This window comes from Sminthopsis crassicaudata, chromosome 5, assembly GCF_048593235.1.
Source record: "Sminthopsis crassicaudata isolate SCR6 chromosome 5, ASM4859323v1, whole genome shotgun sequence".
In the NCBI taxonomy this organism is placed as follows: Eukaryota; Metazoa; Chordata; class Mammalia; order Dasyuromorphia; family Dasyuridae; genus Sminthopsis; species Sminthopsis crassicaudata.
Window position 1 is genome coordinate 3,787,521 of NC_133621.1, and position 20,672 is coordinate 3,808,192.

The following is a 20,672-nucleotide window of genomic DNA, read 5'->3' on the forward strand; positions in this document are numbered from 1 at the left end:
ACATGTTAATTATACCATTCTAGGTGCCAGGCCTACAAATACAAATATGCAAATACAAATATCTCTGTGGCATTGTCCTTCTATGGGCATATTTACCTATATAGCTTTAATTATAATAACCTATTTTTTTTTATTTTTTTTTTTGCTGTGGCAATTGAGGTTAAGTGACTTGCCCAGGGTCACACAGCCAGGAAGTATTAAGTGTCTGAGGTCAGATTTGAACTCAGATCCTCCTGACTTCAGTACTGGTGCTCTATCCATTACACCAACTAGCTGCCCCTTATAATACTCATTCTTTTTAGGCAGATCGTAGACAACAATATCACTTTCTCACTAATGCTTAACACATAGTAGGGGCTTAACAAATAATTGTTATTTTGGATTTTCTTCAAGAGGTTCTTTATCATGATAATTCAAGATCTTTAAGCAAAACCTAAGCAAAATGAAAGCTCCTTCCAAAACCATAACTCTGAAATAGTAAAAGGGTTTCATGAGATATATCAGAGATATGACTCCCTTACAGAATCCTTATACCCCCGGGAGAACTTGGAGAATTATTTCTTTGAACTAGCAGTCAACTCATTATCTAGGGGAAAATGGCATTTTCCATTGTGCTTTCTAAAGTGCCTTACATTCAGAATCATTTACAGTTAACAACAATTTGGAAATAGAAAAAAGAAACACCCACCATGATTTTATTTCTGAAATAATCCATTCTCATGACTGAGCTCACCACCTTTTATTTATCACTACAGAAATAGTTCACAGACACATGAAGTGGCATTCACTGGCTGTGACAAAAAGCTCTTAGGTAATTTCTTTGGGGAAAGAGAATTATAGACTTTCAGCATTGAAATGTAGCAGAGGGGTCATCTTGTGCAAACTGTGTTTAAATCAAATCTCCCTTAACCAGTTTTCCAGTCTCTATATGGAAACTTCCCGGGACAGTGACATCACCTCCCAAATTCTCTTTTAGGAGAGCTCTAATTGATGAGAAGATTGTCCTTACACCACTACTCTAATGCTCCCCTGAATCTGTGATTTCCTCAGTGGGAACCTTCCCATGCTATGGCTCAATTCATATATAATCATCCTATCTGTTTTTTTTTTCATGAGTACCCAAGATTTGACACAATGTGCTGAAAATCTTACTAGAATTCTGCCACTGCCCTGATACCTAGAACATGTGGGCCATCCTGCCTGTGTTCTTTACTTTCACTATGGATGCAGTTCACCTTTTTTGATCACTTTTACACTGTTCCCTAAAGCTTCTTCTACAGAGTTCCTTGATATTAACATCCCAAAGCTTGCCTATGTCCATAATTCAGTTTTTCCCGTGGGTGATCCTCGGATTCTTTGGGGACTGACGTTTTGTGGCTTTCAGCCATGCAGCATCACTAGAAGAAGATTGGTATGAAACAGATGACTTCTTTGTTCCAGAGAGAGGCCATTAAAGTAATGTGGCTATTTCCCAAAGTCAATCTAATCCTTTAACTCTGACTCCTGGTCCTGCCTTCTAGTTCCCTGCTACTCCCTTTTAGATATAGCAGCTTTTTGAAAATCTGAAGACATCCACCATGTGCCTAGCCATATACACACTCAAAGCTTCTCTTCTTGGCTAAACATTCTCCGTTCCATTAAGGGACCATTGAGGATACTCTCAGCTGTTCCTGAGCAGCCTCCTCGGGACATTGTCCATTTTGGCAGTGCCTTTCCTAAATTGTGGTGCCAGAAATTGAACACAATACTTCAACATGGGCCAACCAAGGTAGAGTAACAATAAGAATATTTCCTCGCTTGCTTTGGACACTATGCTTTTATCAATGCCATCTAAAGCTGTGTCGGCTTTGGCTGGGAAGGAGGTGGATCCTGCCATGATGCCATGGTGCTCAGTTAGATGCATTTTATTATGCACTAATAGCATTGGGTATGTTTCCCATGTTCCTTGATGCTTTCCTCACACTACCAAAGTACAGATTTTTTAAAAATCCAAGTATAATTCTTTACATTTGTCTCTATTAAATTGAATCTTTACAGAGTTAGTCAATCATTATGCCCTAAAGGTCTTCTTGTATCCTGATTCTCTCCATCAATGAGCTCCCTCTTCGTAGGTTCATAGCATTTGCATACCATCCCTCTCTTGATGCAAGCTAATAAAAACTCTCTATGGAGGGAATAGTGGTGAGGTCCTTGGTCAGAATTCCTCTCTTCCAACTAGAATATATTCAGACCTTTGCAGGATTATATTGACAAAATCTTCCATCATGCATTCAATATTAATCTAGTCTTCATTTAAAATTGAAAAATTGTTATCTGTTACCACAACATTTATCATTTGGGGCTGTCGCTATGATACATAAAACATGTTTGATTTCTGCAAGTGTGAAGAAATCTGCATAATGCTACATGATCAGCTGACTAATTCCTACTTCTCCAGAATGTGGATGAACACAACCCAATTAAAATCATAGATGAACGACAGATCTAATATCAAGTTCTTGAAACATTTATGTTGAAAACAATCCATAATCTGCAATTTTCCTATTTAAACTCCATCCCTTCCTTGAGTTCCTGTTAAGACTGGAATGAGGCTCCTGGACTACTTACCAAAGTGTTTTCGCTAAAATTGAATGGGCTATCAACCACAATACTTATGCACTGAACAGTAAAATGCCACTTTACAGATTTTTTTTTTTATCTTTTACCTCTAGTTCCTCTGCTCCCAATCCAGCATATGTAGAGTTTGGATTCTCTCCATTGCTGAGCCTTAGGAAGAGCTAACATTTTGATTTTACAGAATCCCAGAATCTCATTCTGAGGTAGTGGGGGGGAGGAGGGTGGCAACACATTGGTTATCCTGTGCAACTCGCTCCAGACCTGAATGATCTCTCCCACATTTCCATTGAGTGACCACCTATCCTCTACCTGAAGACAATAGTAGGAGATAGTCAGTCTCCTTATAGTCCTGAACTATTCTATTTATATCAAGGAGGTTTGTTTTTCTTTGCAATCAGCCTAAATTAGCCTCTTTAGGACTTCTGCCCATTGCTCCTGGTTTTGTCCTCTGGGACTAAACAAAACTTTTTTAGCCCCTTTCCAGTATGATGATCCTTCAAACACTTTACGATTTTTTTTATCTTTTACCTGTAGTTCCTCTGCTCCCAATCCAGCATATGTAGAGTCAAAAGCAATAAGATCAAAGACAATAAAATCTATTAAAATGTTTAGAAATATAAGACTTGCATCTCAGTCCAGATTGTTGGTGATTATGGTTTTTACCAAGTACTCATGGATAAAATTTAGGTTGAGAACTTTCTTACAGAATGATAATTGGTTCTAGCTTCCTCCTGGTGATCTGCCTAGAAATATGGTTATTCACATATTTTAGTATTTCTCAGAATCTTTGAAGAACCCGAGATTTATATTAATAAGCTTCCAGGATTAGTGGAAAATATGATCTTAAAATGAGAAGAAAGTGATTACATTTTAGACTCGCATCATAGTGGACACTGAGGGATCAATGATATTCAGCATAGTTTTCTTCTATCAGGTTAGGTGAGAAAATCTATAAGCAAGACTCCCCCTTGGATGAGGAAAAAATACATAAGGAATTGATACAGAGATTATTTCCCAAATTAAGACACTCTTAAAATGTGATATTATTGCATATCAGGTAAATTGCTAAGATAAATGAAAGACAAGGATAGATAGAGAATCAAAAGTTCTGGCTACGGGTCCTGGACTACCACAATCTTCAAAGGATCGAAACTACAAGGAGCTCAAATGCGTAAGCATAAGCAAGCTATAACAATGCAAGAAAGACATTGCATCCCAAGTGACCTAAAGGGTAATCTGTGACTCATCTGAGAGGGAAATAATATGGCTAAAAATGAGAGCTAGGAGAGGTTGTGGCTCTGATGTCTCTGATGTCTGGGAGATGTCCAAAGCCTCTGAGGGGGTCTCTATACCAAAATGCAGGTTCTCTATGGAAGCTTAATGAAAGGGACAAAGGCATGAACACCACAGGAAGGAAATAACTGCAGGAAAGTTAGTCAGTACCAATGGAGAGTATATACACTACAATGTTATACTGGATCCATCAAGGAATGCCACATCACCAGCAGGATGAAGGTGTTGGGCACATGGGGGAAGGTTGAGAACTCCATCAGATATGATCCTCCTCAGGTTTATATTTCTAGCCTGTGACCTTTGATCCTGAGAACCCTGTATTCTTCAGAATAACAACTAGTATCTTCCTGTTTCCTGTTTTCATCCAAGATCCTAAATTCTAGATGGTTCATTTCATCTTAGCAATACCCACCCAAAATTCCTGTTTCTTTGCATGGTGGTTAGGAGTCATTATTCTTGGTTCCAGTCTATTTGTCCCCAGGATTTTAAAAAAATTTCCTGAATTAAATAGAAAAACAATTTCCAATATTCTTTTTTTTAAATTTTGGTTTCAAATTCTCTCTTCTTCTCCCCTCTCTTCTCTGAGATTGTACTCAATCTGATCTAGACCATACATGTGCAATCACCAAAACCATATTCCCATATTAGTTATTTTGTGAAAACAAACAAACAAACAAACAAACAAACAAACACTCAAATGAAAACAAATAGATGAAAAAAATAGTATGCTTTGATCTGTATTCAGATTCCATGAGTTCTTTTTCTGGACGAAGAAAGCATTTTCCATTGAGTCCTTTGGAACTGTTTTGGTTCATCTGTTTTGGTTCATTGTATTGCTGAGAAGAGTTAACTCATTCACAATTCATCATTTAATAATAGCGATGTTACTTTATACAATGTCATCCTGGTTCTGCTCACTTCACATTATATCAGTGCATGTAAGTCTTCCTGGGTTTTTCTGAAACCATCTTCCTTGTCATTCTTACAGCACAATAGAATTCCAATACAATTATATTCCACAACTTGTTCAGTCACCCCCCAATTGATGAATCTACCTTTGGGGTTAATCCAGTCATCCCAGTTCAGCATCTGAGTTCCACTAAAGACTGACTCCTAGTGTCTGTGTCCCTTAGGGTCTACCCTCCCTTTTAAGCCAATTTCTCTTTTTCTTTTTTCACTCTTTTGAAGGTTTGGATCAGCACTCCTTAGATCATAGTGAGTCGCCACCAGATACTTGCTTTGTGAGACAAGATGTGTTAAGATAAACCACTTTAATTGGACTCATCCAAAAGTCTTAATAAACAGCTTGCAGAAGAGGCACCTTCAGAAAGGCCAAAAGAGGCAGGGACTGTTTGGGGGAAAAAAGTGTGGACATTCAGAAGTCAGCCCTGGAGATGTTCCCCACAAAGCCAGAGTTATGAAAAATAGCTGAAGAAAGGTTAGGTGGTCTGAGCCCATGGCTCTTCCAATGGATGCCTAATGAGAAAGGGCTACCCAGTTTCTTGTACTGAAATTGGTGGGAAGAAGTTTTGTGGGATAGGCTATAGATGTGGTGGGTTTTGTTGGGGAGAGCAGAGCCAAAGCTAGAAGCTATGGTCCAGCATTGTCATCTGACCTCCCTGGGATACTTGGCCATGTTCACAGGCCTCATGCTCTATTCCCAAACCAGAAGCAGTTGTGAGAGCCATGGTCAGCCATATCTGACCTCATCAAAGTATCCTACTTTGGTCTTCCCTGGCCCCCATTTTTCATGCTCAGGGAAGGTCAAGCCAGCTGATGAGAACATGTCCGGGTACCATCTGTGCTAGCCCTGATGAATCTCTGAGACAATCCCCTTTTAGATTTACAACAGGCGGGTCCTAGGCCGAGACTTTCATTCTCAAAGCTGTATATAATCTCAGCTTCCAGACATCATTTAAGAGCAGCTTGACAGGTAGAAGCTGAAAACTGGCTTTTAAATCACAGAATATTTTATCACCGCAGCAAAATGTCAAACCTCCATTTGAGTTTTGCCAAAATAAAGGGCTGTCTTCATTCAGGGAACAACCCAGGGTTTTAGGTCCAACTACTAAACCATGTGACTGCAACAAAAAGTGGGGGTGCCAACCGTGATGGACCCTCCTCCCCCACCACTGCATCCTTAGCTCTTTTTACCAGCCCTGAGAACCAACCCCCAGCTCCTGGGAAGGCATTAGCCTTCACACTCACTCTCCAGTTTGGTTCTGTACTTCACTGTGCCTAGCTTCCTTCACCCTAGCAACTCTAAATCCCTTAAATGATCTTTAGATTCCCCAGACAAATCCAACTCAGTTTAAGAAAGAAAAAGGGACACACCCACAAGAGATGCCAAGAACAATCTCAACTCTAACATCTCTTCACCAAGAACTAGGGATGACCTAGGGTACATCAAAACTCATTTATTTTGACTAATAATGGAGATAAAACAGGGTCAGTTGGGCTAAGAATGGACATTTGGGCCACGTTTTGTTGGAAATTATCACTAAAAAGTCAAGAGTCCCCATCCTTCGGAATGTCTATAACCATCCAGATGATGAACAACAAATTGATTTACTATGGGTAGTGCCAATGGGATTCAAGGTGGGACATTTTAATAGACCTAAGATTTTCAAGTTCATGTTATGTCACAGTCAGGATGGAAGACAGTTTTGTGCTAAATATCACAAAATAATTGTGATCATTATAATGATTATTTTAAAATTGTATTCTATTGGTCATACTACTTTTCATGCAGTGTAGAAGTTGGGTGATTTGCCTAGAATCACACAGCTAGGAAATATTTCGGGCAGGCTCTGAACCCAAGTCTTGCTGGCTCTAGATGAAGGAATACATTTTAAAAAGTAACTTCATGTGTGTCAAGAAGTTACTAAAGCCTGGAGATACAAGTCAAAACCCTGACAGTCCATGCCCTTCCATTCTAAAAGGGAAGTGGCCAGATTCATTATCCCCTGCTCTTCATGAAGTTAGTGTCTGCCCACCAGGCAGATAATTACCCAACAGGGTGAGATAGTAGGGATGGGAAACAATGAGCTGAAGGGTAAGGTGTGGACGGGTGGCAGTATATTCAGGGGAAGGGCAATCTACCACTGGAGAAGGAGACCACAGACCCTCAGGGATGGGAGGTACTTCAGAGGACATCTAACTCATCCCATTTCTCCAAAGGTTCCCCTCTAGGAAAAGTCCAATAAGTAGGCAGCCAGCCTTGGTTTTAAGGCTGCTACTGGGTGGGAAACTCATTCTCATTCTAGGCAGCTCATTCCAGGTTTCTTTTTTTTTAAATAAATACACTGATGAAATTAAGGGTTTTTTGAAGTATGATCATAAATGTTTACATAACATAATATATAGTAATTACCCCAAATGTAAATGTTTGCCATACACATGATATATAAAGGCTTTACAAATAGAGAGAATCTTCCAGATATTCCCTGGAGTGAGATTACTATCTGGTACTGAGCTATTTAGAGAGTATATTAACTCTCACAGCTTAATGGTTTCATGTCATCAAGGTAGGGAGTCTCTAGAGGAGCACCTCGGGGATCTAGACTGGGCCCAGTGCTATTTCACATGTTTCTCAGTGCCCTGGATGAAGGCTTGGGTGGAGGCCTTATTTCATTTGCAGGTGGAGCACAGCTAGCAAAATACTGTTCGAATCATGACCCAAAAAGGTCTTGAAAAGCTGGAACACTGAATCTAAGCTGGTGACGTGGAAGTCTTAGGCTCTGGTTCAAAAACTCCAAGTTCACGATGGTGTGGGGACTGTTAGATAACAATGTTCGGGGGCGTTAATGATGTCCGGGGAGTTTGCTACATGACAAGTCAATCTTAGGCAGCCTGGAAGTAGTGAACGATGTGAATGGAATAGAGTGCCATAGAGGAGGACCAGAAGGAAGGAGACCAGCCAGATCCCTGGAGCTTAGACCATGTGGAGAGGAATAAGATATAAAGAGATGAGATAGTTTGGTAGGGAAGAGTGCCAAATAGAAGATTTTCTATTGGATCCATGAGAGCATTCATTGGGAGCCGCTGGATATGATTAAGTTGAATGACATCTGGAACCTGATGATCCCTTCTAGGGCCACATTTTAGGAAGTTTTACTGAACTTCCTAAGGTGAGAAGGTGATCACTGCTAAGGGCTTGGAGCCTGGGGATTAAGTGAAGGGACTGGGGATGTTCTCCCCGAAGGCCAGATGACTCTGAGGGGAGTGTGATCGCTCTTTTCAAATATCTGAAGGGCTTTCCTAGAGAGGCTTGTTTTGCTCCAGGAGCAGCTGAGGGAAGCTTCAAAAAGGCAGGTCTAGGTCTGATACAAGGAGCAATTCTTTAGCTCTCTCCCAGAGTGGGCCAGGCTGCCTCAGGTAGTGTGGCTTCTCCCCCACTCAAGAGCTTTAGAAGCAGGGTGAGCATCGGCTGGGGACGGTGTGCTTGCCCTTGCCCTCACTGGTTGGACTCGATGGCCTCCGGGGTCCCTTTCAGCCATAAAGCTTAGAGACTCTAAGCCTTGTGAATAAGGGGAGGGCCTTAGAGGATGCTTAGGCATTAGATCTTAGAAGAATCAACAGCCTCCAGGTGAGGGAGACTTTGCCCCAATATCATCTCTGGATACTCTCTCACCTCTTGCCTTGAGATGTCAAATCTGCTGAAGCTTCCTTGTTCCTAGGCCCAAACAAGAGGTTCCCAGCTCCTATTTTCTTCACTTCATTTGCAATCATTGGTTGCACTACCTGCCCGGCCCCCAGCCCCATCACAAGTTGCCTGAGGATAAACAGGATACCCCTGGCTGGCTGGTTTGCAGCCTCTTTCCTTATGGGAGGGCTGGAGTGGAGGCTAGACCAACAGTTCTGCCTGCCTTGGCCATGGTCAGCATCCTCACTCCCAGGGAAGGGTCATTTCTGGAAAGGTAAAGGCGGGCACCCTCCAGTGGGTTGGGGAAGGGAATGTGTTCTTGGACTATTTCAAGCTATGTGTCTGAATGGAATCATGGCTCCTAGCCCTAGCTCTGCCCTTCACTAGCTGTATCATTTTGGACAAAACCTTTCAGCTTGCCATGACTTAGCTCACTCAGCTGTTAAATGTGAGTCCCCTAACCTTTCTGAGCCTCAGTTTGTTCACCTATAAAATATGAGACCAGTTCCCATCCCATTGACCTCAGCAGTTTGGGTACGGACCTAAGTGGACAGAACCAAAGTGCTGTGGAAAGGTCAGGAGTGTGTCCTCAAGGAAAGGTCCAATGCTTCCAGCTGCTGCGTTCTTGGAAGTCTCAGTGGACAGCTCCTCCATCCTCTGTCAGACACCAAGAAACAGTGCCCTTCCTCCTCCCGCTCTGCCCATTCACCAGGCCCTGCCTACTCTGTCCTTCTGAAAGCCTCCCTGTTCCAGGAAGCTTTCACAAATGCATTAGGCGATGACATGAAGCTGAAAGCTCCTTTTTGCATCTGCCAAACATCTAGTGCTTCATTTTCCAACCTTGCTATGACCTCCCTCCTATTTCCTCTAACTGCCCCAAGGCACCCTCCTAGAAGATGCTCATTCTCTGCCAGGGCCAGGCTAAGTGGGGCTGTTCCTACTGCACTCTTAATTATTTGTCACCAAACTGGGTTTGTTTTCCATGCCACCTCTTTCCAATACTTTCTCTCCCCTGCCCCCTAGTCCAAGTCTTGGAACAGAGAGACTTTAGAAATGAGCTCTCAGTAATGTTCTGAACCTCCAATGAGCCTTCTTCCCTTTGGATACCATCAGAAACCCACTGGCTGGATCCTTTGTCATCCGTGGGTAAAATAGCACTGAGGGAAACCCCTTGTTGTTTGTCCTTCATTCTCAAAGGCTACCATGACATCAGGGAGGTAACGCCATGACATGCAAGTGAATTGGATTTAAGTGAGGGAGGGCTATGCAAGGTCACCTGCCTGCCCTCCAGAGCCACATGGGATCCAATGGCCAGATATAGATCAGGACGACTGGAGATGGCTCTGGATGAATGGGAGACCTTGGCTGTTTTAAGCTAAGGCCTCCAACAGGTCTAAGTTAGACTGAGGCAACACCCATTCAGTGCTTAAGGCAAGGGAGCAGGCAAAATAAAGGAAGGAGGACAGTGACCTTGAGAGGAGCAATCTGCAATTCTGCTTTCACTGCCCTGTGATTTCTTTTTACAGCATCTCATTTCTGTACCTCTTTAAAGGAACAAACCAAAAGTCTGTTCATTTATTAGCTAATCAAGCAAACTTAAGAGAGCAGTTTATTAAGATCACACTGAAAGGAGAGGTCCCTTTAATTTTTCATGGGATGTCTTCCAGAAATATTGCCTGCAATCCCTCTCTGCCTCAACCAATCAATGAAGGGCCAATAATCTCTCAAACCTTGTGCTAAGTACTGGGGATACAAAAAAAAAAAATAATAAAAAATAAAAACAAAAACAAAAAACATCTAAGTGATTTTTTGCCCTCAAGAAGCTTACAATCTGTCAAGGAATAGAATGTGTTCAAATATCCATCTGTGCTTATACAAGCAAATGGCAACTGGAGCAAGGACCTTAGTGCTTGAGGGGGATTAGGAAAGGAAGGAAGGTCCCATGTAGCAGTAAGGTGCCACAGCCTTGAAGGGGACTGACAGAAGGAGAGCATAGCAGGCCTTCGATTCAGCTCCTGCCAATGTCATTGGACTATTGTGCCCAAGTCTTCCCCTGGTGAGCCCTCCTCCAGGGATGGTGACTCTGCACCAAGTCAGTCTGGTCTTTGGCCAAGAGATGCATAATCCAGGGCTGAGTCATATCTGAAGTGGAAGAGTTTTCCTAATCTTGTATTCCTCTAGAAGAACCTTTGAGAGACTTCTAGGCCACAACGGGGAATTGGAGGAGGGTGTCAATGTGGAGAAATAATGTTAATACAAGCACAATCAGAGTTACCAGTACTGACCAGCCTGGGGCCACACTGTTGATCTCAGGTAAGACTTGAATCCACTTCTCTCTCTCCCTCTTCCTCTCTCCCTCTCTCCTTCTTTCCCTTTCTTCCTCTCCTTCTCCCTTTCCCTCTCCTTCTCCCTCTTCCTCTTCTTCTTCTTTTCTCTCTCCCTCTCTCCCTCTCCTTCTCCTTTTCCCTCTCCTTCTCCCTCTTCCTCTTCCTCTTCTTCTCTCTCTCCCTCTCCCTCGGTATATCTTTCAAAACACAGTGTTGGGGCAGCTAGTTGGGGCAGTGGATAGGGCACTAGCCCTAATGTCAGGAGGACCTGAATTCAAATGTGACACTTCCTGTCTGTATGACCCCCCAGCAAGTCACTTAATCCCAATTGCCTCAGCAAAAACAAAACAATAAAACATCACAGTGTTCAAAGTGGATAAAACAACCCAGAATTAGTCTGATCTGCACCAATCACAATAGGCTTTTTCCCCTGAGTACTTGGTTTAGTCACATTAGTAGTTTTTAAAAACCAAACTGCCCTGATCACTCAGGAAAACTGCAGCCAGTTAAAACACCAAGGACTTTTTCTAATTTGTTATCAAGTCATGTTGTCCTCCTCCCCCATCTATCTCACAGGGGTTTTGTGGGGAAAGCTAAAAAAGATTTTATGGAAATGAATGAATTCTTACTGTCCTATGATTGTGTAGTATGAATGTTTAGATCTGAGCAGAAGACTTTGTGCTGCTCACTAAATCAGGTCCATCATCATATCCTTAAAAAGATGTTTTCAGGCCCGTTGCACGTCCAGTGAATTAACTCTTTCTACTAGCCTTATAGCATCTGCATGTGTGACAAACATACTCCCTAGGTCATAAAACAAGGCTTTGGAGCAAGGCTTGGGCCAAAGCTCTGGAGCCCAGTACTAGAGACTTCCATCCAAGATGGTATTGATTTCTCAGTCAACATTATTGGGGACCATTGCTCAATTGATCATAAATCCATCTCCCTGTGCTATCAGTCAAACCACACTCCTCTGGCCCATGACTCCCAGGTTTGAAATCAATATTATTTCAGCTTGGGAGGCCCCACACAGCTGCTTTCCCTGTGGAAAGTGCTTCTGCCTTGAGCTAGGAGGGCAGCACTGAGGGTGGATAGCAGAAAATAGAAGGGGTTTGTGCATCATTGTGTTCTGAGTGGGCCCTGAAGCTTCTAGAACATTGTTGGGGTTCTTCTGGGCCAGCAACAGGAAGCATGTTAGACTTGAGAAAACCGCCCAATGTCAACCACACTATTGTGGGTCTCTGCTCAAAAGGATGAAGGGCCACAGAAGGCAAGTCATCGATCCGAACCAGTCACAATATTTAGAAAAAAAAAAGCTGCCTTTTTAAAACATCTTTCTACCCATCTCTATCAACTGAAAGACTGCTTCTTACCCATGCAGATAGTGTCTGCTAGGAAGCTTTCAGTAAAAGATTGAAGGTACAGAGGGTGCACCACCCCCTGATTCACAATCATCAGACCTCAGGGTCTTTATTAAGTGTCAAGTGTGGGCAGGAAATCCTGTCTATCTCCCGATGCCTATGGGGCATTCAACTACATAATCACAGGACAGTAAAAATGCATTTATTTCCATAAAGATGTTTTTAACTTTTCCCTCAAAAACACTGTGAAATAGATAGTGAAGGAGGGAAACCTAAGGATAGCAATTTATAAGGACTCAATTTTCTCGTTTCTCTGCTTCAGCACCCTGGCTAGGGCCTAGAAAGGGTGACTATTCCATAAGGAACAGACACACACACATTCCGCCCAGGTATACATGCACACATACATAAAATATACACTCTTGATGTCAGACATCTGCTATCCCTGCACTGACTAGTGCTCAGGGTTCTAAGAATTTCAATCCCTATTGGAGATCCTTGGTGAGCCTACTGATGTGACCAAGAAAGGTATCACTTTCCATGTGGATTTATCCCCAATTTGTAAGAGACCATCCTTGGGCTTAGTGTCAGCTGTTCTATCATTCTGACAGCTGCACTCCTGCTTATGGCACACTGAAAGTCCAACACACAGGTAGGCAATGTGTGTGCATGTGTGTGACATGTGTTTGTGCATATGTACGTGTATCTTCATAAAAGTGAGGCAGCAGAGATAAAAAAAAAAAAAAAAAAGAAAAAGCTTCTCCTCTCCACAAAAGATTATAATTTAATTCTTGGAGACATGACATAATTGGAAATGACTTTTAAATAACCAGCCAGGGAGTCAAATTCTAACTTGAGTCTTAATTTTGCTGAATATGCAAGTGTTCAAGATGGGCCACACAAACCAGATGACGGCTATTCCCAGAAGTCAGATTCTGTTTCCTGCCTCTCATCCTTTGTCTCCCAGGCCAGGCAGTGTCTCCCTCCTCAAAAGCGTTTCTAAAAAACTTTGCACTTCTGTCAAGACCCAGCTTGGGAGAGAGGGGTCTTAAGAAAGTTTTCTTTGCTCCCCTGGCTTCTGGGATTCTCTCCCTTATAGTCAGGCATGGAGAACGATGGTGAGATGGAACACCATAGAGGAGAACTTGCAAGCATTCCAATGTGGCTGAGATATAAGAAGGTGGGAGAGGGATGGCAGGAGCCTGGCAGCCAGGGCTTGGGCCACCTGCATCATATTCTAGAGGCAGTAGGCACCTGGTGAAGCTTTTTAGCATTCTCCAGTAAGCTCTTGGAAGAGAGAATCAGGGCTATGGCAATATTATCTGTGCTCTCCAGTCTTAAAGATCACTGGTTTAAATGCCCCCTCCCATTTTACAGAAAAAGAAACTGAGGCTAGGAATGACTTTAAGACTTTGATGTTATTACATTGAAGCTTCACACTGAATACATCATGATCTTTTCCCTCTAATGGCCTCATTTCTCTACCATCTCCTAAAGAACTTCCCTCCCTCCTCCTTTTGGGCACATTAGACTTGTCTTTCCTACCTCACCTCCCCCACACCATCCAGTCAGCTGACCAGACCTGGAGACTTTCACTGAACCATCTCACGCCTGCCTGCCTTCTTTTTTCCATTCACATGATCCGGTCCCAAATACTTTCCTTGAAACTGTGTTAAGTCAAGATTTTAGGAAGAGGCTTGTGGGCCACAGGGAAGTCAAATCCCAGTGTTCCTCTGCCCCCAAATCTTTCCTGGCTTTCCACTGCCCGTGGAATATGCCTCAAGTGGTGCTACAGGCCATTGGCCAAGGTGCCTGAGGCTCCTTCCCTGGCCAGCTATCAGGAAATCCCATTGTGAAGAACTTTCAAAGCTTAGCTTCTTCTTCTTTTTGTTATCCTTCAGGATCTTTGTAACCCTGTGGACCCTGTTGTCCATGGAATTTTCTTGGCAAAGACACTAAAAGGGTTTGTTATTTCCTTTTCCATAGGGTCAAGGTGAAAAGAGGTCAAATGACTTTCATAAGTCACATAACTAGTAAGCATCTGAGGCTGGATTTTAACTCAGGTTTTCCAGCTCCAAGTCTAGTCCTCCATTTAATCACCTAGCTGCCTCTGAAATGCCAGCTAGAGCTGCCTATCTATCTATTTATCATCTATCTATCATCTCTCTCTCTATCTTTCTATCATTTATCATCTATCTGTCTCTATCATCTATCTTTTATTATCTATTAAGTATCATCTATTTACCATCTATATCTCTATCATCTATCTCTCTAGCATCTCTCTATCTCTCCATCTATGTACCATCTATCTCTCTAGCATCTCTATCATCTCTAGATCATCTATCATTTATCTATTATCTATCTACTAACATCTATTATCTATCTCTTTATCATCTATCCATCATCTACTATCATCTATCATTATCATCTATGGATTTATCATTTATCTATCTTATCTATCCTCTATGATCTATCATCATTTTTATTTATCAACATTTATCTATTATCTATCATCCATCTACACACAGACACATAAACATATATACTCCTAAGCCCTAGATATAAATAGATATATAAGTATAAATATACATACATATATATATATACACACACACATAAATACGTATATATATATATATATGCTATTCTGACACTTAAATCTGACACATCCAGCAAGCTCCAGTTCCAGGTCTGCTCCCATTAAGAAGCCTTCTCTAATTGCCTGAGTTGGAAATTCTCCCTTCTGCCTAGGAATTCTCTCAGTTGTGCGTTCTCTCATGCTCTTGCCACGCTCTATTTTGAACTGTAAACTTCGGAGACTATCCCTTATCTCCCTGACCAGATCACAAACTCCTGGAAGGTAGGGGATGCTTTCCAGACCTCAGCTCAATATCCGGATGGGAAACCAAGGCTTCTAACTTCAACATCAACTAAGTTTCCTGCCACGATTTCCTCACAATTGTGATGCTTCAAGACCAAGTTTACTGACCTCAAGTTCTGTTCCATTCTCTGACCTATAGAATACCCTATGACTTTTGAGACCCTGTGCCTTAATGTAGAGGAGCCCTTCCAATGCTCTGGGACAGGTACACTTCCTGCTCACTGTACTTAAAATATTCTCTGCTTCCGACACCCTTGTTCCCCTCCGCACTTGGAATCTCACCTTCTCTAAGCTTTCCACTCCAGTGAAGTCCCATAAGTTTTATTATCAGGACACAAATACATATATTTTAACAGGAAGCCCCCTTAAATGCCCCCCCCCCCCTGAGTTTGTGAACACATCTTTTTAGGTGCCTTTCTTTCTGGTGTCCCCTGCCTGCCTTCCGAGGTAAACAGCAAGAGGGCAGGGCCCACGGCTCTTTGAGCTGACTTTCTACCTGCCTCCCAAGTGGAGCCCACGCTCAAGGGCATTTCCTAAGGGGGATTCCACGAGGATGCCGTGCTGCTTGTTTGTAGCATCCATCAACTTTTATAAAGACAGCCTCTGGCTGCGTTTGAATGGGAGAGAAGCTCCCCAATTTGATGCTCAATTAAAGTGTGACCATTTGGCCCACACTATGTTCATTAAGCAAATGAGTGAATACAAGGCCCCGCTTCAAAGGCACGAGCACAGCCTTGGTGGCTGCCCGCAAGAAGGTGGGGACAGGCAGCTTTTTTCCCTCCGATTCCGGCTTCCCCTGTCTTGTTAGCATCCTGAGAGCTGGACTCCGGACTTTTAAATACATTTCCCTTGAATCCCCTCCCTCCTCTGCCCATTGCTAGAGTGCTGGAGCTTCTTTAAATATTCAGGCTCTCCGTGTAATTGTGAATTGATCTGTCTCCGTGGCGAGGTGCCAGGGTAGCTGAAGCTAGCAAGAGGACCCACTCCCCTCTTCTGCAACTCGATTTTCCAATTCCAGGGTGGATACGCTCTTTCCGTGTTCCCAGTCTCCCGTTAATAAAGAGCTGCGCTTTAGCGCCTGGCTTTGGAGCGGAGGGGGGCGCTCCCGGTTGTCCACCCCACAAAAAGCAGCTCTGGTAAATCTGAATACTAAAACGCAGCAAAAGTTTCGTCTCGGCAGAAGGATTCTCGGCTTTTGGAAAAACAAAACAAATCGGCCCTGGGCTGAGAGCCCGACAAGCTCAGCGTGTTATCCCCTCCTTGTTGCTGGGGTTTCCGTAAAGCTGCCCCCTCCCCACACGGGCCCCCCGCCCCTCTTGGGGAGGGTCGGGTCCGGGCTGAGTGCTGAGGGCTCATAGGAAAGGGCAGGAGGAGAAATCCGGCCCGGCGGGTGCCCCCTGACCGGCCTGCTGGCCCGGCTGAGAGCGGGGACCCCCGGACCGCTGCAGCCGCCAGTCCCCGGTTTATCTCCCATCCCTTGTGGACTCCTAAGAGCCAGGCTGCTTCCGACGAATCCGAACGGAGCAGCCCCCTCCTTGCCAAGGGTAGACTCAGGTGGGGGGGGGGGCAGAAGGGCACACGGGCTGGGGCTGGCGCTGCCCTTCTGTCCTGGGCACCGCTGAGCGGCACAAGTCCCAAGTCCCGCAGGGAAGCCGCGGAGCTCCCTCCTGCCAGACTGCATGCCGGGGCAGCTCCCCCCCGCTCCCGTGGGCCATGCCGGGGCAGCTCCCCCCCGCTCCCGTGGGCCATGCCGGGGCAGCTCCCCCCCGCTCCCGTGGGCCATGCCGGGGCAGCTCCCCCCCGCTCCCGGGACGGCCCGCTCCGGTGGGCGCCGCTCCTTCGGGACATCTCCCTCCCCACCTGAAGCCTGCCCTTCTTTTGGTGCCTGAGCTCTCCAGCTCCGGGACGATTCTCGCGCGCCGCCGGGATAGTCCGGACCCCCCGAGCGCCGAATCCGCACCCGCGCCCGCCTCCCCCGGAGTCGCTCCCGCGGACTTACCGGTCTTCCACAGATAGAGGAGCGACGTCTGGGCTCCGGGCTGCGTCCCAGCCTCACTGCTCCCGAGCACCAGGACGAGGAGGAGGAGGAGAACCAGGAGCACAAGCCCCTCGCCTCCTCGCCGGCAGAGGCACGGCGCTACCCTCCCTCCCGCACGCCCCATGGCTCCCGCACTCCGGCGGCTCCGGCGTGGGCTCAGGTCTGAGGCCCGGGAGGAGGCGGCCGCAGCGAGAGGAGGGCGGCTCAGGGGTCCCGAGAGCCCGGAGTCTTTGCCCGGCCCGGGCGGGCGTGCGGAGCCGCCGCCGCCGCCTCCGAAGCCGGGCGCCCGGCTCCGCTCCGGGCTATTGTTCCCTTCCGAAGGCGAGAGGAGAAAGGGCGCCGAGCGAAGAGCGGAACAATAGAGTCGTCGGCGGGGCCGGCGGGCCAGATGCGGGGCCGCCGGTGCGCCCTGGCCGCGTCCCCGCCGCTGCGCCCCCGCTCCCAGCCCGCGCTCCCTGGCAGCCCCGGCTCAGCGGCGAGCGGAGCGGGAGTGAGCCAGCTGTCCGCAGGGGGCTCCAGCTGACTGAGCAGCTTCTGCGGGGCTGCGATGGAGGGAGGGGAGGACGCGGCAGTCGGGAACGCCAGCTGGAGAGAGACGGAGAGGAGGGAGGAGGGGCAGGGAGGAGGGGGAGCACAGCCGAGGGAGGGGAGGCCAAGAACAAAAAGGGAAGGGGGAGGCGGCCGCCGAACCAGCCCCGCTTCCACAGATACCTCTGCAGAGCGGGGAGGAGGGATGCCAGGAAGAGCTGCCCCTCCCCCTCCCCACCCCCCGCGCCCCGTGATGGGCACCGCTGCCAATGGAGGCCGAGCCCTCCTACGGGGCATGGACTGTGAGGGCGGGCGGGGGGGTGCTTGGGCACGAACAGGCCTGTTTCCAAGTCAGCTTTCGCTATGAAACTTTTGCGGTAGTTCCGAGGGAATCGGTAAATCCCGAGGACACCGGCGGGAACGGCATGATGGGAGAGCGCCCATCTCAAAGCCGGACGCGGGCAGCCCCCCGCGACGCCCCCTCCTCATCTCGGGATCCGTTGCCGGGTTGGTCGGGGCTGCCCGCGGCGGGCCTCTGGCTGCTCCCGAACCGAGCCGGCCTTGGGGGCCACGGGAAAGTGTGTCATCCGGCCTGGATCGGAAAAGCCGCCCCGGGGGAGCCGCGGCGAAGGGCCCGGAACCGGAGCGGAGCGGAGAGGAGCGAGCCGGGACTGCGGCTCCTGGAAACAGCCCCGCTCTGAAGACCCGGGGAGGGGCAGGGAGAGCCGGGACCCCCGGGGAAGGGCTGGGAGAGCCGGGACCCCCGGGGAGGGGCTGGGAGAGCCGGGACCCCCGGGGAGGGGCAGGGAGAGCCGGCACCCTAGTGGGGCGCAGGGAGAGCGGGGACCCCCGGGGAAGGGCTGGGAGAGCCGGGACCCCCGGGGAGGGGCAGGGAGAGCCGGGACCCCCGGGGAGGGGCAGGGAGAGCCGGGACCCCCGGGGAGGGGCTGGGAGAGCCGGGACCCCCGGGGAGGGGCTGGGAGAGCCGGGACCCCCGGGGAGGGGCTGGGAGAGCCGGGACCCCCGGGGAAGGGCTGGGAGAGCCGGGACCCCCGGGGAGGGGCTGGGAGAGCCGGGACCCCCGGGGAGGGGCTGGGAGAGCCGGGACCCCCGGGGAAGGGCTGGGAGAGCCGGGACCCCCGGGGAGGGGCTGGGAGAGCCGGGACCCCCGGGGAAGGGTTGGGAGAGCCCGGACCCTAGGGGGGCGCAGGGAGAGCCGGGACCCCCGGGGAGGGGCAGGGAGAGCCGGCCCAGAGGACCGGAAAGTATTGTTCCAGCTGTTAGCAAGACGGCTGAGACGACTCCCGGCCCTTACTCAAGTGGCTCCTTTCACTCGGAGACTCGGCCCGGGCCAGTGGGGCCCCCTCGGAGCACGAGGAGAGCCGGTCCCCTCCCCGATCTGGGCTGGGGGAGGGGCTGGACTGCACTTGGTCCTCACTTGCTCCGTGTGGCTCCCTCCCCCGGGTCCCGGACTATGCAGCTATGGGGTGAGAGGGGTGTCCCCCCCATAACCTTGGATTAATTATTCATTCAGTCTCTAGTGAACCTAAAATAGCAGCAAGACTTTGGCCTCTTTTTGTTTTAAGCCGCAACCAGAAGGACCCAGGAGCCCTTCTCCGTGGAGCCCTCCCAGGGGCAGAGCAGCCTCTGTGTGTGTGTGTGTGTGTGTGTGTCTATGTGAGTGTGTGTATGTGTGTGAGTGTGTGTGTGTGTGAGTGTGTGTGTGTATGTGTGAGTGTGTATGTGAATGTGTGTGTGTGTGAGTGTATGAGTATGTGAGAGTGTGTGTCTGTGTGAGTGTGTCTGTGTGTATGTGAGAGTGTGTGTGTATGTGAGTGTGTGTGTGTATGTGTGTATGTGAGAGTGTGTGTGTGTGTGTGTGTGTGTGTGTGTGTGTGTGTGTGTGTGTGTGTGTGTGTTGTGGAGCAGCGCCCCCTCCCCAGCGGCAGCGGACCCAGCTCCGGAGTTGAGAGCCCGGAGGCTGCGCTCTCGGGAGAGGCTGGAAAGCTTGAGGACCCTCTCCGGGGAGGCTGTTTCTGTCCGGAGCCTCTCTGGGCTCTTCCCTGGCATCAGATTCACAGCAGCGCGGAGCCAATAACTCCCGGGTCCTGCCTATTTAAATATTCTGACATCAGAGGAAATTAGCAATGTGGGGAGGCTGTGATTTGGTCTTTGTTTACTTTCCACTCCGTTAGGCCTGTAAGAGAGAATTAAAGGCTCAGGGAGGCCGGCTCCGTGAGGCTGTGATTAACAGAGATAAGCAAGGGTGGATTACGGCTTCTTAGGCAAGGAGAAAACCACAAATCAGGCAACAAGCCCCAGAGGCAGAGCCCATCCTTCCCCGTGGATGCCCACCCCTCCCGCCGGTCCGGAGTGACAAGGTGCCCCGTGGCTTTGCCGGAGGGAGGGGGGACCACGCATGCTCCTCCGGGCTGCTCACCAGCTGCCACCTTGCCTCATTTGGCCCCATTTGCCCAACCGGTGGGCCAGGAGCCGGAGCAGCTCTGGGGTGGGCAGCCTCATCAGGGCACCTGGAAGTGGGCATGATCTGTTAACCCTCCCCCAGTTGAGGCAGGCTGTCCCTTAACTGGAGGCAGGAAAGCTGCTCCCCCCATCAGAACATTTCCCTGGGAGGAAAAAGGAAACCAAACCTCAGCCCTGGTGGAGGGAGGGGGCCATGGAGGGCAACAAGCTGCCCAGGATCCTGGCCAGGCTGGCCGAGGCGAGAGGTGCAGCTGGGATCAGGACTGGCCCCGGTCAGCGGTCCACATTTCCGAGGCCCCAGTTTCAAGCACAATGCCACATGGCCGAGGGCTTCGGAGTCGGAGTACACTCTCCATTTACAGGCCAAGCCTCCGTGCACGTTGGTGCAACTGCTTCTTTAAGGAGCTGAAATCATTGAATCCATCATTATAGCTGCCGCCGCAAGAGAAGGCCAGTGTCTGTCTGAGGCAGCTGGGAAAGCAGGCACATCTGGACAAGG

General features: G+C 47.8%; 1 protein-coding gene across 1 annotated transcript in view; it reads right to left on the reverse strand.

The window, feature by feature from the left end:
- Nucleotides 1-17,845, reverse strand: part of THSD7A (thrombospondin type 1 domain containing 7A) — a 308,918-nt gene extending 291,073 nt beyond the window's left edge. The window contains 1 exon segment of the mRNA XM_074270637.1: nt 17,123-17,845. Within this exon segment, the coding sequence (XP_074126738.1) occupies nt 17,123-17,285 (163 nt within the window). The 5' untranslated portion in view covers nt 17,286-17,845.
- Nucleotides 17,846-20,672: the final 2,827 nt, after the last annotated feature.